Below are 14,349 nucleotides of genomic sequence, written 5' to 3'. Positions count from 1 at the left end.
TATTTAATGTACAGCGCTACGTAATATGTTATGCAGAGTCATCTCCTCCTGTGTCGCTGTCTGTATCTGTCTGTCATTTGCAACCCCTATTTAATGTACAGCGCTGCGTAATATGTTATGCTGCGTAATATGTTGGCATATTATTAATATTAATTATTAATAAACGGGATTTATTTAGTGCCAACATATTTATATATATATATATATATATATATATATATATATAAAATTTCACTTTAATGCTATATATAACACTTCACTTTAGTGTTGTTATATTCAAAGCCAAAGTAATATTATATAATATTATGCCTTTTACAACATTTTGCTTCAACCATGACACCGTACTACAACTACTAACAGCTATCTTTGAGTGGTCTAATAACCGGAAGTAGCTGCTAGCAGAAGCCATCTTTGATGAGGGCAATATTCAGTAGCTGTCACGAAGTATTCAGTTTTAGTTTTATTGTTCGAGTTTTTTTTTGTTCGCTGCATTGAATTTCTTTCTTCCGGAATCCTGGGAGAAGTGACAGATAGGAAGCTGCAGTCTTTGCAGGTAAATGGTACACACTGGTGCCTCCAGCAGCTCAGATACATGTGTTTCTTTTCCATTTCCTGTTGCTGTTAGCTAAGCATTGTGAATTGTATACAGTTACTGGGCGGGTCTGCTCATGCTTGTGTTTCCACATAGGAGCATGTGTAGTCATACAACATTTAGTGGTCTCAGACTTAAAGGTCTCTATTTATAAAAACAGGCAATCAGACATTCTCTTAAAGCAGAACTAAACTAAAAATAAAATAAATGACACCTTTAATCCTGCAGGTCCCTCAATGGTGCTGGACCTTCCCACGATCTGGTCCCACGTTGGCCTAGAACTCCTCTTTGTCCTGGCGCAGAAGAGGCACCGCTATTTTTAATTATCTCTTCCTTCTTCTTCTGTCTTCCTTCTCTGTCACCCAGAAGAAGCGGCGCCATCTTTAATTATCTCTTCATTCTTCTGTCTTCCTTCTCCGTCACCCAATCTGGCACTGCGCAGGTGTGAGATCAGGTGACATAGCCGCTGTGAAGGAGAAAAAAAGAAAGAGAGCCGATCTCACTGCGCATGCTTTATTTCGGCATCTTTTTTCCCTAGACGGAAAAATGCCCCTTCTGAGCATGCCCAGACAGAGCAGCTAGAGCCTCCTGGGCGATGCTTTTTTTTAAAAAAGGGTGTTGCACTTAAAAAAACAACATTTTTACTTTATTTAGAAGGGTTGTCTACCCTTCTATGTAAAGTAAACATTTGAGTTTAGGTACGTTGAGTTTAGGTATGCTTTAACCCCCCTAGCGGTATTCCCGAGTGTGACTCGGGGTGGATTTTACATGCAAAAAGCGGTAATCCAGAGTCACACTCAAGGTCACTTTTAACTAAAAAAAAAAAACCCGCTTACTGTGTTTTGTCGCTGTCTCCCTGCGCCCTGCGGGTCCCTGCAGGTCCTGGGGACACGTCCTTCCTCCTCGATCCCCAGCCGCGAAGTGCAGAGATGAGATCTATTTCCCGGTGACATCGGTGCATGCGTCGGTGCGGGTGGGAGGATCAGCGGGAAATTCAAATCATTTTGTATTGGATTATAAATTATTTATTATTTGGATATAAAATAGCTGTATTAAGTCCAATACAGGAAAATATTCATATAATATATATATATATATATATATATAATTGTAATATATATTGTATATGCTACTATACACTTACATTACATGTTTAAAAATGTACTTTATTTTTTTTTATTTAACAGATTTTTGTGTTTTGGTATTTAAAGTTTATTATTCTAAATTTAAAGTTAAATTTCCATGCAAACAATTGTACCACTTTTTGCGTGGAAATTTGGACTGAATTAGACCGTTAGGGAGGTTAAACATCCCCTGTTGGGAATATCCCAGGTCCTTGTGTTTCAGTGGCAGAAACTGATTCCCACCAGGGAATATTTAAGGAAATGTCAGATTCACTGTTTTATAACTACAGCCGAAAGAATTTGTCAGTGAAGTGTCCATGTACTTCAGTCCTTGCTGGTGAATGGTGTGTAAGGGTCTATTGCATCTATCATAAAGTGAAAGTAAATGTTAAAGCGGAAATAAACTGAAAGAAAACCTCATCCTGATGGAGATGTCTTGGATTGGGTCCTGCGCCATCCTGGAGTCTTTCTTCATTTTGGTGCAGAGGAAGTACTGGGTGCCTCCATTTTCTTCTGGGTATATCACCCAATCTGGCACTGCGCAAGTCTGAGATTGGGTGAACCCGCTGGGGGGTGCACCAGCCAGAGCCGCGGACCACTGCTGGTCTCCGTGCTTTCGGGCCCCATCTTTTTCCTTCTTCCCTTCCTAAATACCATCTTTGGCCATCTTGAGTGGCTGGGAAGACATAAATTTAATGCAGGAGTAAATTCAGTCCCGGGAAGAGCCGGGAAAACTAGGATTGCCAGGCATCCTGACAACCAATGTTTTAGACCAGGGTGTCAAACTCAAATACACAGAGGGCTGAAATTCAAAACTTAGACCAAGTCAAACTTGAAATTTATTGAAAAAACAATTAATCCCAATAAGAAGAAACAAGAACACATGAGAAGAGCATACAGTAATATGCAGTGGATTGATCTAAAATATTTAGATCAATCCACTGTATATTACTGCATGCTCTTCTCATGTGTTCTTGTTTCTTCTGAATAATATCATTAGGTCTCTACTTTAGTTGGAAAGGGAACCATTTAGAATTGAGGGTCAATTTACAAAGCAGTGAATCTAAAATTCATCACACATTGAGCTCTGTAAAAATGCAAGTTAATAATACTAAAGGATATAATTATATTTATTGCATTACCCAAACTCACACTGCACAGGGGAGGCGAAAAATGTTCCGATCTCACTGAACATGCATGAAATTGTCACTTTTTTTTGAATTTCAGTAAGGCAGAGGGAGCAGCCTGCAGCCTCCTGGAATATGTGGCATATGTACCCCAGGAGGCTGCGGGTTTCCTATTCAGGCTTTACTAAAAAGAAGACAAAAACAAAATATATATAATGTAAAAATATGATGATAGGTCCTCTTTAATAATTGATTCCACCTGTAATGTCTGTATTTGTGCAGGTTGCCTATATCTGTAGATGATTGTTCTCCCTCTAGTGGCCTGTGAAGGAAATGAGAGAAAGTAAAAGTAAAAATCTTCTGTTTCATGCTTAACACTTATAAATTTATATTTTGTTATGGCCACCCATGCAGTTCTATTTTGCTGAATATACTATTTGCCTTTTTGTTCTTCATGGCATGGTATAAATTTGCACATAAGGAAATCTCTGACTTTTTGTTTGTTTTGGTATTTCATTGTCCTGGGTCTGTAAATCAGATCTATTGAAACCATGCATAACAAGGCAAAAAGGATTTTTGAAAAGATCAGGAATAACAGCCCCCTATATTTATCTAATGCTGGGTGTATTTTAAAGAGACCCTATCAGCGTCCATATTCAGAGCAAAATACAGATTTAAAGGCCCTGACCCACCTTACTCATCCTCACATTCACCCCTTTTCCTGCTTACCTTTCTGCCACCATAAAAAAATGTGAATGGCTGGTGGTGCTCAATTAAGGGAAAGAATACAATTATCACATTGCTTTTCTTTCCTTTATTTTTAATTTAATCCCCCTCCTATTGTGTGATTCTTCCTCTACCTCTTAGATTGTAAGCTCTTCTGGCTAGGGTCCTCTCCTTATGTGTCACTGTCTGTATCTGTCTGTCATTTTCAACCCCTATTTAATGTACAGCACTGAGTTTTATGTTGGTGCTCTATACTGTTTATTAATCATATAAAATAAGTGTTTAAAGGCCATGTAAAGGCTTTGCAATATGATACTTCACACTTTTCTAGACATAGCATAATTAGGAACAGCACTGAATTTCTTATACCTGGTGAAACTGATTATTTAAATACCCTCCAAGTGTGACAACACATTGTGCAGTTTGTATAATAAATTGTGATTTCAGCCTTGGAATTTATATATAATTGACTAAATGTTAAATATCCACTTTCTGTTACAGCAGCTCACTAAGCTGCATGTTTTGATTGGAGAATGTTTGCAGGTAAATTGGACATTTTTCTTTCCTAAGATTTCACATCTTATGCTTTGTTGCGGTAGGAGAATGAATCACCCGGCAGCCAGCCAGTCTTCTGAATGTAGCAGTGTGTTAGACCTCTCCTGCACATATAATATATCCGACAGTCTTCTTCAGCCAGACCCTACTCCAGGAACATTGGAGGACGATTCCAGCTGTGCCTTAATCTCTTCATTATCATCTTCACTAAACAACACCGGTAAGGTTAATTTTTTATTTGGAATTTCAGTAAAGCAAGCTTCTAAATTATGATCAGTTGCTGAATAAAGATTATACTCAAGAAAATCCTAAAATGTAAAGATCAAGTGATCAGAAAATCAGCATTAAGTTTCCTGGAGAAAGTTACATCTTTCCTCAACCTTTTTTGTTTGGGTCATCATCAGAGATCCCCCTAGACAATGTGAATTAGCTGATTTCCAACTATTATAGCTGTTGACCCATCGGAGGAATTAAAGAGGAAGTAAACTCAAAAGTGCCTAAAACAAAATAAAATCCACTTACCTTCAATCACGCAGTGCTGCACCCTTTTTTTTATTTTAGGGTGTTGCATTTAAAAAAAACACAAACACGGATTTTTTACATTACATAAAAGGGTTGTCTACCCTTTTATGTAAAGTAAAAATTCTTAAGTATGCTTTAACTAGGAATCAGGAAAGTTTTGAATAGGTATATGGTTTTCCTTGTGGATTGATACACTATTTATTAGTCATATAGGTTACCCACAACTTGAATTATCACAATGTTTTCTTTGCCTGGGTAATTGCCAAAGGCTTCCTCAACTGGGTAGGCCTGATGAAGGTTAACTACAAGCAGTATAGCTTTATCCTCTCCAGCCTAGGTGACCTTTAATAAATCAGTGCAATAGACTTAGAATATTTATTTATACACCCTACTCCATTTATCTCTGTACACTCATACCTGTTAAACTGACCTCTTGTGTGAAAAGTGTGTGGGATTCTGTACAAATTCCTATACTTTTTCTTAGTAATGTCACTTTATCATTAAACAATGTCAACCTCTTGCAGGCCATATACAGAATAGCTCAGAGAAAGAGAGGGAGCCAGACAGGTGTGCTACAATGCATGTTTATAGAAGGAGATAGCAGAGTAACAGAGATGATCTTTTTAGAGAGATGTGCTACTTGTCCTTTCACTGTCCAATGTAGAGAAGGAATGGAGACCTGTAAGTAAACATAATGCTGCTGTAGAAAACTAAGGTCCCCTCCCCTGCCACACAGGGCTGTCTGGTGTGGTATATCTGTAAATCTCAGAACTTGATGATCATTAATAAAATTATTTGACAGGTTAATTAAGTCAAAATAAACTCCCATATATATTTTGTATTTCTGTATTTCGCTGTCTGTAAGTACATTTATCTTTGATAAATAAGCCACATCTTTACCTAACAGCATTGATCTTGCTAAAAAGGTCTGTTTTAATTTCCAATGTCTCTGTTCATCTAAAATCTAACACCTAGCTATTAAAAATTCACATAATGAATACAGAGTTTTGCTCTATTGTGCTTTAAACTACATGCAGTTTCAGGGAGAAACTCTGATAAACATCCTAAACTTTTACCCAACAGCAACATTAAATATACATTTCTGCCGCTTGCTTGTGCCGAGATGAGGAATCCTTTGAGCTTTCTGTGGACTTGCAAAATATCTAAAGGAACGGCAGCGGAAATGAATTTCCAGATAGGAGAGAATCGTTCAGCTACAATATTAAATCTGGGGAGTCAATACATCTTGAGGATTATCTTCATTATGAAGTTGAAACTAAACAGCTGCATCATACATGTGTAATAAGGATTTTAAATTAGCAGACACTGCTGAGGGTGATCTATAGTATCAAATATGACGATGTGTAGGCTGCAGGGCTGAATATATTTTATGGCAAACCAATACAATTTTAAATAGAAAAAGGAATTATAGTTCTGCTATGAAAATGAGAAGTTGCATCATCTCAACCTGACCAATCAGGATTTGCAAAAAATTGGGAACCCAGAAGAGAACTGGGTGAAGACAGTGGCACCCACAACAGGATGGGGACAGGAAGTATATTTAAAAAAAAATGCATTTAGACAGGTAATATTATTTTATTGTAAAAGGTACATAGCCGGTCCCTTCTGCAATAAAGGACCTGCATATTTTTTTATTTTTTTTTAATGGTAGGGTTTAGTCCTACTTTAGGACTAGTATTGATGTTCAAACTGGCCTCAATATCTATAAAATTTTACCCTGCAATAACCTTCTCTGCACTGTAAGAGTTATATACAGATTTTCTAAGTGAGTAACAAATAAGAAAAATACTTTATTACTAACTCAAACAAGTTTCCTCTTCTCAGTACAACCACCAGTTTCCCAAAGCCACTCCTCTTAGCTGCTCGACTGGTTGCAGCTCACTGATATCATGGTACATAATGGAGAACTAGTGGCCTTGGATTGTATATAAGGACGGCAAGGGATCATGTGCAATAAAGAAAGAAATAGAGAGAAAGAGTAAAGGTAAAGTAAGTTAAAGCAGAAGTAAAGTAAAAAAAAATATCACATTTACCTTTTTTTTTTTTTTGAAATTGTATTTTTATTGAGGAATTTTCAACAGGATACAGAAAGGAAAAAAAGGGAAATAACACAAAGGGGAGGCAACACCATAGGAATGCAACAGAACATGGTTTAGTTCCAAAAATAACAACAACAAATTTTCAAACAGAGCATATCTTGAAGCTTCTTAGAGTATCAGGTGAATCTAATAAGTTACTTGGTATAAAACATTGTTCAGTAGAATAGAGACAAAGTGGGGGGGGAGGTCAAATGGGAAGCCTGCATAATAGTGGTCCCAAGCCTCCCAAACCATCTCAAATTTGACCATTGTATCACACTTACTTTTAATCCTGCAGATCCCTCGATGGCAGTGGACCTTTCCTCAATGCAGTCCCGTGCCATCCTAGAATACTTCTTCGTCCCATCTTCTTTTCCTGTCTTCTTTGTACATTACCTGATCTAGCACTGTGCAGGTTCGAGATTGGGTGACATAACCGGACATAAGGGAAAAAAGGGGAAACAATCGCACTGCACATGCGTGAGATCAACATCTGTTTCCTCTTAGTGGAAAAGAGCTTCCTGGGTTGTGTGACGTGTGTGTGCCTGGAGGCTCCGCTTCCATTCAGCCCTGATCACTTGTTGAGTTTAGATCCGCCTAAAGTATTTTCCTATTTCATTCACCAAGACAAATGAGCATTCGCACTTGTAGTGTGGGAAAACCCCCTGCAAGGTGAAATTCTAGGTTTATCTGGAGTTCATACTGCACCCTATGCAACACATTATAAATTATCTTTTATGTTTACTTCGTCACCACAAAAACCAAGTTTGGGGTGCCTGTAATCTCTACTAGACAATTTTTATTAGGCTAAATAGTTCCCTTTACCAAGATCAAAAACATGTTCAAAGGATGGTGAGAAGGCTGCTTGGGTCCTTGACTTTTGATCAAGTTTCCTTTAAAGTGTATTTATATGGCGCCAACATATTATGCAGAGCTTTACAAAGTCCATAGCCATGTCACTAACTGTCCCACAAAGGGGCTCACAATCTACCTACCCACAAAATAATATACCGCTACTATAGTCATATGTCTTTAATACAGCCTAACGTCAATTTTGGGGGGAAGACAGTCAACCTAACTGCATTTGTTTTTTAATGTGGCAGGTAACCTGAGTACTTAAGGGAAACCCATGCAAACACAGTGAGAACCTGCACACTCCATGCAGATAGTGACCTGGCCGAGATTTAAACCTGTGACCTAGTGCTGCAAAAGCTGGAGTGCTTACCCTATGAGCCACCATGGTGCCCATAGAACTTTAAATAGAACATTTCTTTTGTCTTTCCTGCAGCTGAAGGTATTTTTCCTGCCATAGAACCGTCTTGACTACGTCACAGCTACATTTCAGTGCCTGAAACCTAATGAATAAACCTATAGAGGAACCCTTTTTTTTATATTATAGAAAGGGGATTGTTTAACAAGGGACATAGGAGTGGAAATCCCTGATCTAGTGGTAAAAGATACGTGTCAGAAACGTGTGACAGTTCCACCAGACTAACACACTGGTTTTGTAATTGAAGTTTATTTGAAACTGTGATGGACAGATTGATGAAGCAACTTAACGAACAAATGCATCACTCACCTATCTTCAGAGTGACAAGCTAAACAATGGTATAGCAAATTAGACATTAACTCAAGACAAGAGAGATAGATGCTGACTGCTTTACTGAATATCTGAGTGGTAATTGTGTACTTAGCTACTGTTTTTTAAAACAGAAGAAAAGAATATAATGCATTTTTCAACTTTCAGTGGTTGCCAGTTATCAGGGGTAGCATTTAAAGGGATTTCATCCTGTACACACAGGTATTTATGCCTTGTGGCCATCAGCAGTCATCAGTGTACCTTATCAGCAAACCTAGCTGTGCTCACTGCTTTCCGAATTGACAACACTACCTCTGCTGCTGAAACTCTCACACTGCGAGCATTAGTGTCTGGGAGAGGGAACATGGGGGACACAGATGAAGGACAATGGGCCTGGGGGGGAGGAAGTTTTTTCCTTTTTTATAATAATGGAGGGCATAAAAGTGTATCTGCAAAGTGGAAACCATTGGCATTGCAGAATTAGCAATGAAAAATTTGGCAAAATCTAATTAACAATACATGGGTATTAGGGCTTTAAAGTAAAGATAGTGGAGACTGTTGATCCAGGGAACATCCGTTTGCCTCATGGAATCAGGAAGGTATTTTATTTCCCCTGTTAAAGCAAATTGTACCAAGGTTTTTTTTTCCTTTCTCTCAATCAGCTATGTCCATAGGGTTTTATATCTGGATATGTTTATTTCTGTACTCGTTGAACTTGATGGGCTTATGTCTTTTTTCAACCTGACTTACTATGTATCAATGTAACTATGAATGAGTATACACACATAAATAATGCGGTGTTGAATATCAATATATCCATATCCAACTGGGTTCCTTTTAAAGCTGAATTGTGGCATTTCTAAGTAGAACTACCACTGGCTCCATAGCTATATTTCTAAAATCTCCAGATTGTTACTGTTGCCAGGAAATTTTGCACAAGTGACTTTGGGGGTCTTAATTTGCTCCACAGTCTTGTTTAATGACTTTGCTGCCATTTGCTTATGCTATTTAAGTTGGCTTCATTTCACAGATAAGCTCATCTAAAACAGAAAGAGCTGTCTTCAGGTATGGTATGTTCCTGAGCACAGTGTGTGGGAGAACCAAACTAATGAATCCATTTTTCCTATGCTTCAGTGAGCAGGTGGATGGGGTTATGCCTTCAGAGAAGTTTTATGTGCTGCTCCTACTGTACCAGTCTTATAAAGAGCATAAAGAGAAAGATGAGGTAGATACTGGAATAGTTAAGGTGAGGATAATTATTATAAATGTGAGAGAAAAGAATTCTCCTGTGCTAATTCTCTAACCTTGCTAAATGACCTTGCCAACCTAGAAACATCGTCAAAGTTTTTTAATCGTCGTCTGATTTCTCTAGGGAGGGGCTTCCTAAAGCCGTGGAGATCAAGAACTGTGTCAGTTCATTCGTATAATATAGACCAGCTAAGACTTCTGTGCAGGAATACTGACTTTGATGTGTCATTCAGAACAAAGGACTGGTCCAAGACCACATTGGCATTGGCATTGGCATTTTCAGACTCATTGGGCCTGATTTAATAAAGCTCTCCAAGGCTGGAGAAGATACATGTTTATCAGTGAAGCTGGGTAACACAGCAAACCTGGAATGGATCTGGTCCAGGACTAAAAACATTTGCTATCAATTTAAAAAAATCCTTTCCAGATTTGCTGCATCACCCAGCTAGCTTCCCTTATGAAAGTGTATCCTCTCCAGTCTTGGAGAGCTTTAATAAATCAGGCCCGTTCAGAGAAGTAAAAAGTATGACAGTACACTCTATATGTTATGGTGTAATATATCTACATTGAAGTAAGTATAAGCTGGGTGACATTTAGTTTGCTTGAGCAATGCAAAGAAACTATAGCAATGATAGGGTTTTTTTGTTTTTATTTTTATTTAATTCATTTTTGCATTGCTGCTGCTGATCTCAACTACTTTATAACTACTTGAATTAGTAGATGAACGGCAAGCTTTGCATGTTATAGGATAGCAATGCAGTAGGACAATAAAGAGACAATGGTCACCCCTTTAGAGGAAGTGCCTGAACAAAGATCTTCATGGGAAGATCACCAGAATGCTTTCATGTCTGGAGGTCAGCTTTATTTCTAGGGGTAATTCAACAACACATGTTCAACCAACTTTAAGCAGTACAAGTAATCGTATGGATCAAAGCATCATATCTCTTAGATTGTAAGCTCTTCGGGGCAGGGTCCTCTCCTCCTCCTGTGTCACTGTATCTGTTTGTCATTGGCAAACCCCTATTTAATGTATAGTGCTGCGTAATATGTTAGCGCTATATAAAAACTGTTTATTATTTCAACACCATCAACTGTTTCTATTAAAACTATTAAAGTCGGTCATAGTGTTAGATATAGAGTGCTTTGATTTGTTTTCCCTGGAGACTACATTAATGTTAATTGATATGTGTGGCCAGCATAAGGTAAAATGCTTTACTGTGACTTGCACCAAAAGTCTTACTCCGTTAAGCCATTCTGACAGTGCACAAAACTAACTTGTTGCCTGAATGAGATCTGTACATGAGAGTGAAAGTGAGGAAAGACCATTTAATTTTTATTCCTTGTACCTACTCTCGCTTTGCCTGCAGTCTTAAATTCTTTAATTGAGATTCCAGTCTCCATCTTCAGTATATTATGTGAAAGATTGTGGCTGTGTGTTCCAGCATCATATTCAGAAGGCTTTGATGATGCACCGCTTTCTCTATACAGAATTTGTTTCCCTTTTTATAACCATGGATGATCAAAGGCTGCAGAGATTTGCAGCTTGTTTTATTGCTGTGTCTGTCTTTGTTTATTTAGCTGTAACAGAAATAAGCAGATTGCTTACACTGAAATAAGAGTGTACGGGAGGCCAGCTTTACATTGGGATTGAAGTAAAACCTCAGTTTCTGCATCCTGTCCCTCACCCTATAATATACAGAGAAATCCTGTGAGCATCCAGTTTGCACCTTCTGTTTTGAAAACACGAAAGCAATCAATTCCTTATCAAGTTTTATGTCTGGTCTTTTTTTTGTGTCTTTTTTTCTTTTGTTTCTTGTTACTGGCTTATGGGTTGCACAGTATGGTAAAGTGGAACAAAATAAAGAATGCAATAAAATAAAAATACATTTTATTATTAATAATAAACAGTATTTATAACGCAGCGCTGTACATTAAATAGGGTCTGTAAATGACAGACAGTGGCACAGGAGGAGGAGAGGACCCTGACCAGGAACTTACAATCCAAGAGGTGGGGAAGCAGCATACAATAGGTGTTCGTACAATACATGTTAAGAGTCTTCACACACTTTCTGTAATACATCTTTATAGCCATAGCTACAATTTTCTCTGCCATTGCATAACCCCAATTATTCCTCATTTGAAGGTACTGTCTTTTTTTTTTTTCAATGGTCCCTCTTTTTGGTCTGATATATAAAACGTTATAAAAAATGTGTATTTAAAAACTCCAAAAAAAAGTGTTATGTTTCACCATGTCCCATCCATTCCTTTCAAGCTGGATTCTAGACAGAAAAGACACAAATGAATGCAGCTCCCTATTCATTAATACATCATTAGCAGAACTAAACTTATATGAGAAAAAATGTGAGTAGGTAGGTTCATTATCGCAGAAGGAACAGGCGATGTCCCTAAAATAGAATAATCTTACCTGCCTGTTCACAATATTTTTTCTATGTACTCTAAGTAGGATGCGCAGCTCAGTGTATGATGCCAGGCATCTCACATGCCCCTGGATGCTGGAAATGAATGGACTACTATGCCCATGAGTTTCATCATTCCAGCCTGCCTAAATAAGGTGGCTGAAGATTTTAAACTCAGAAGAGGATCAAGTGAAGATGGCGCCACATACATCAGAGCAAGGAAATGTGAGTTTACCTGGCCTTACTGTCTGTATAACAGGACTGAATTGTGAGAGGAGGAAGCAGCATAAAGAGCCAGTCACGTTACATATTGACAAGAAGAACAAAGAGTCCGCTCAATCAGAAGTTGAGATGGGTCCAGGTTGACCAAGGCTCAGAACAACGAATTGTATGATTCTGGCTAATACATGGAGGACCTCTTATGGCAGAAAAAATGTGCTTCAGGGGAAATCCCTGTAATAAAGATACATTTTGCAGCAAAAGTTGGTTTATTTTGTCCTTTTAACAGGCTCTTCATTTCCAGCCTATTATTTTTGTAGTGAAAACAGCATTTTTGCCTTTTTTGTCATTACCCTATATATTTTGGTGGTGTCCCTCTTTCTCCTCCTGAAAAGATTAAGCTGTTCTGCCATAGGGCTCTGTTGTATAATCGAGTTGTAATAAATTCAGAACTTGATGGAATGAATACAAATACTCATTTAAGTATTTAATTTGAGTATTTAACTGTTTGCAAGTGAACTTGTGTTTACTTCCATTCGAAAGTGAAGGATGCTTTACTGATTGTTCATATGGTAGGGACCATAGTAGACCAAATGATTGTAAGCTCCTTTTGTGCCAAGGACCGATAAGATTGGTCTGCATATGCTTTAAACCTCTGCAGAAAATACACATAATTTGCTCCGTATTTTCCTTATTCTACAGATACAAGCAGGTTTTCCCATCCTGCCGGTAACCTCATTTATAGATTGGGGTAAGCTGTATAAAGTATAGCCAAAGGCTGTGAGCCGGCAGTTTCTGAGAACCGCAGGCCAGGTTTCCAGACAACAAATGCATATAAATGATTTTTGTTTAATTAACTGCTGCTTGGCGTAATGATACTTAAGTTATGCATATAAATTTGGGTTAAGATAAAAGCTTTGGCCTGGAGATAAATGGCAAGATTAATTTGGAAGAATGTCTAGGTCAGCATACTGTAAGCAAATAAAAAGACACTTTGTATCTGTCTCTGTTAATAGATCTAGAGGACTTACTTTAAAATATGGGAAGCAGAGCAAAGTCCACTGTGTCCCCGACTATGATAAATTCTGCCTTTGCTGCGGTATACCTTTTTACCATGTGAACTATAACACCTTTCACTGTCACCCGTGGTTATTGTTTTTAGGATTTCCCCAGTACCCTACCTGTGTCTTTTACAGGGCAACTATTTTCAGGAATTATCAAAGCTTCAATTTCTGACCTGGTTCTAAAAAATACAGCTTGTCTAGTTGGTGTTCTGATCCTCTGTTCTTAAACCCATCGGAATCACTGACCCAGAATGAGGATTCAGCTCAGGTGCTCAGCTTTTTGATACACATTTGTTTCAGGTGTGACTGAAACCACTGAAATCTAAAGATCAGTTTTCTATCCAGGCAATTGGCATTCTTAAAGTAAAACCAAAGTTCCACTTTAACAAGTTGCGATCAGGCAGGGCTTTATTACAGAAAGTGACAGGCAGTATCTCTTCTGCAGTAAGCATTCTTACCTGCCTGATTGCTCACTTCATCTGTCAAAATCATTAAGTTGTGCATGTGCAACCTAACTTTGGCTGGCAGGATACCCGGTGCATCCTGGCTTCTCTTGCTGTTGCCAAGACTGAATGAACTCCTGCATGCCATCATGGAAGTTACATCAAGCTAAGCGAAGATAACAACAAGCAAGAGAAGAAGTAAGAAAATGGCAAAGCCAGCAATGGAACTAGCAATGGAACTAGCAATGGAACTAGGAACTGGACTTAGTTCCACTTTAAGAATGAGTTCAGTATCGATAGCTTACCTAACCTCTCAGTATAGGTCCTCTTTATGCAATGTTTTCATTTTTCCCAAGCCTTGTTTCAGGTATGTTTCCCTCTGGAGGATTGATCACGGAAGAGGCCTGGTCACAGGGAAATAAACAGAAATAAAATGTCACATTATTTTAAAGACTGTAGATGATCCCTACTTTCAGCATGCTTCAGAAATATAAAACATGTACCTGCTCTGGCTGCAGTACTTACCTTATTTCCATCACCGTCTTCTGCAGATAGTCTTGCGTGCCGCTAGGTGGTGCTTCTATTCCATTTTGGGTGACATCCAGCGTCCTTTAACCCTCTGCCTACAAGAGAA

At 38.3% G+C, this 14,349-nt stretch overlaps 1 protein-coding gene across 2 annotated transcripts in view; it reads left to right on the top strand.

Annotated features, from left to right (window-relative positions):
• The first annotated feature begins 419 nt into the window (after positions 1–419).
• Positions 420–14,349, top strand: part of SHLD1 (shieldin complex subunit 1) — a 46,768-nt gene continuing 32,838 nt past the window's right edge. For both annotated transcript variants that reach the window (XM_072409656.1, XM_072409655.1), the window contains exons 1-2: positions 420–553; positions 4,169–4,344. In XM_072409656.1, the coding sequence (XP_072265757.1) occupies positions 4,173–4,344 (172 nt within the window). In that variant the 5' untranslated portion in view covers positions 420–553; positions 4,169–4,172. The remainder of the gene's footprint in view (positions 554–4,168; positions 4,345–14,349) is intronic.

Source organism: Pyxicephalus adspersus, chromosome 4 (genome assembly GCF_032062135.1).
Source record: "Pyxicephalus adspersus chromosome 4, UCB_Pads_2.0, whole genome shotgun sequence".
NCBI lineage: Eukaryota > Metazoa > Chordata > Amphibia > Anura > Pyxicephalidae > Pyxicephalus > Pyxicephalus adspersus.
The sequence above is the reverse complement of the archived record's forward strand: the minus strand, read 5'-3'. Positions and strand labels throughout refer to the sequence as shown.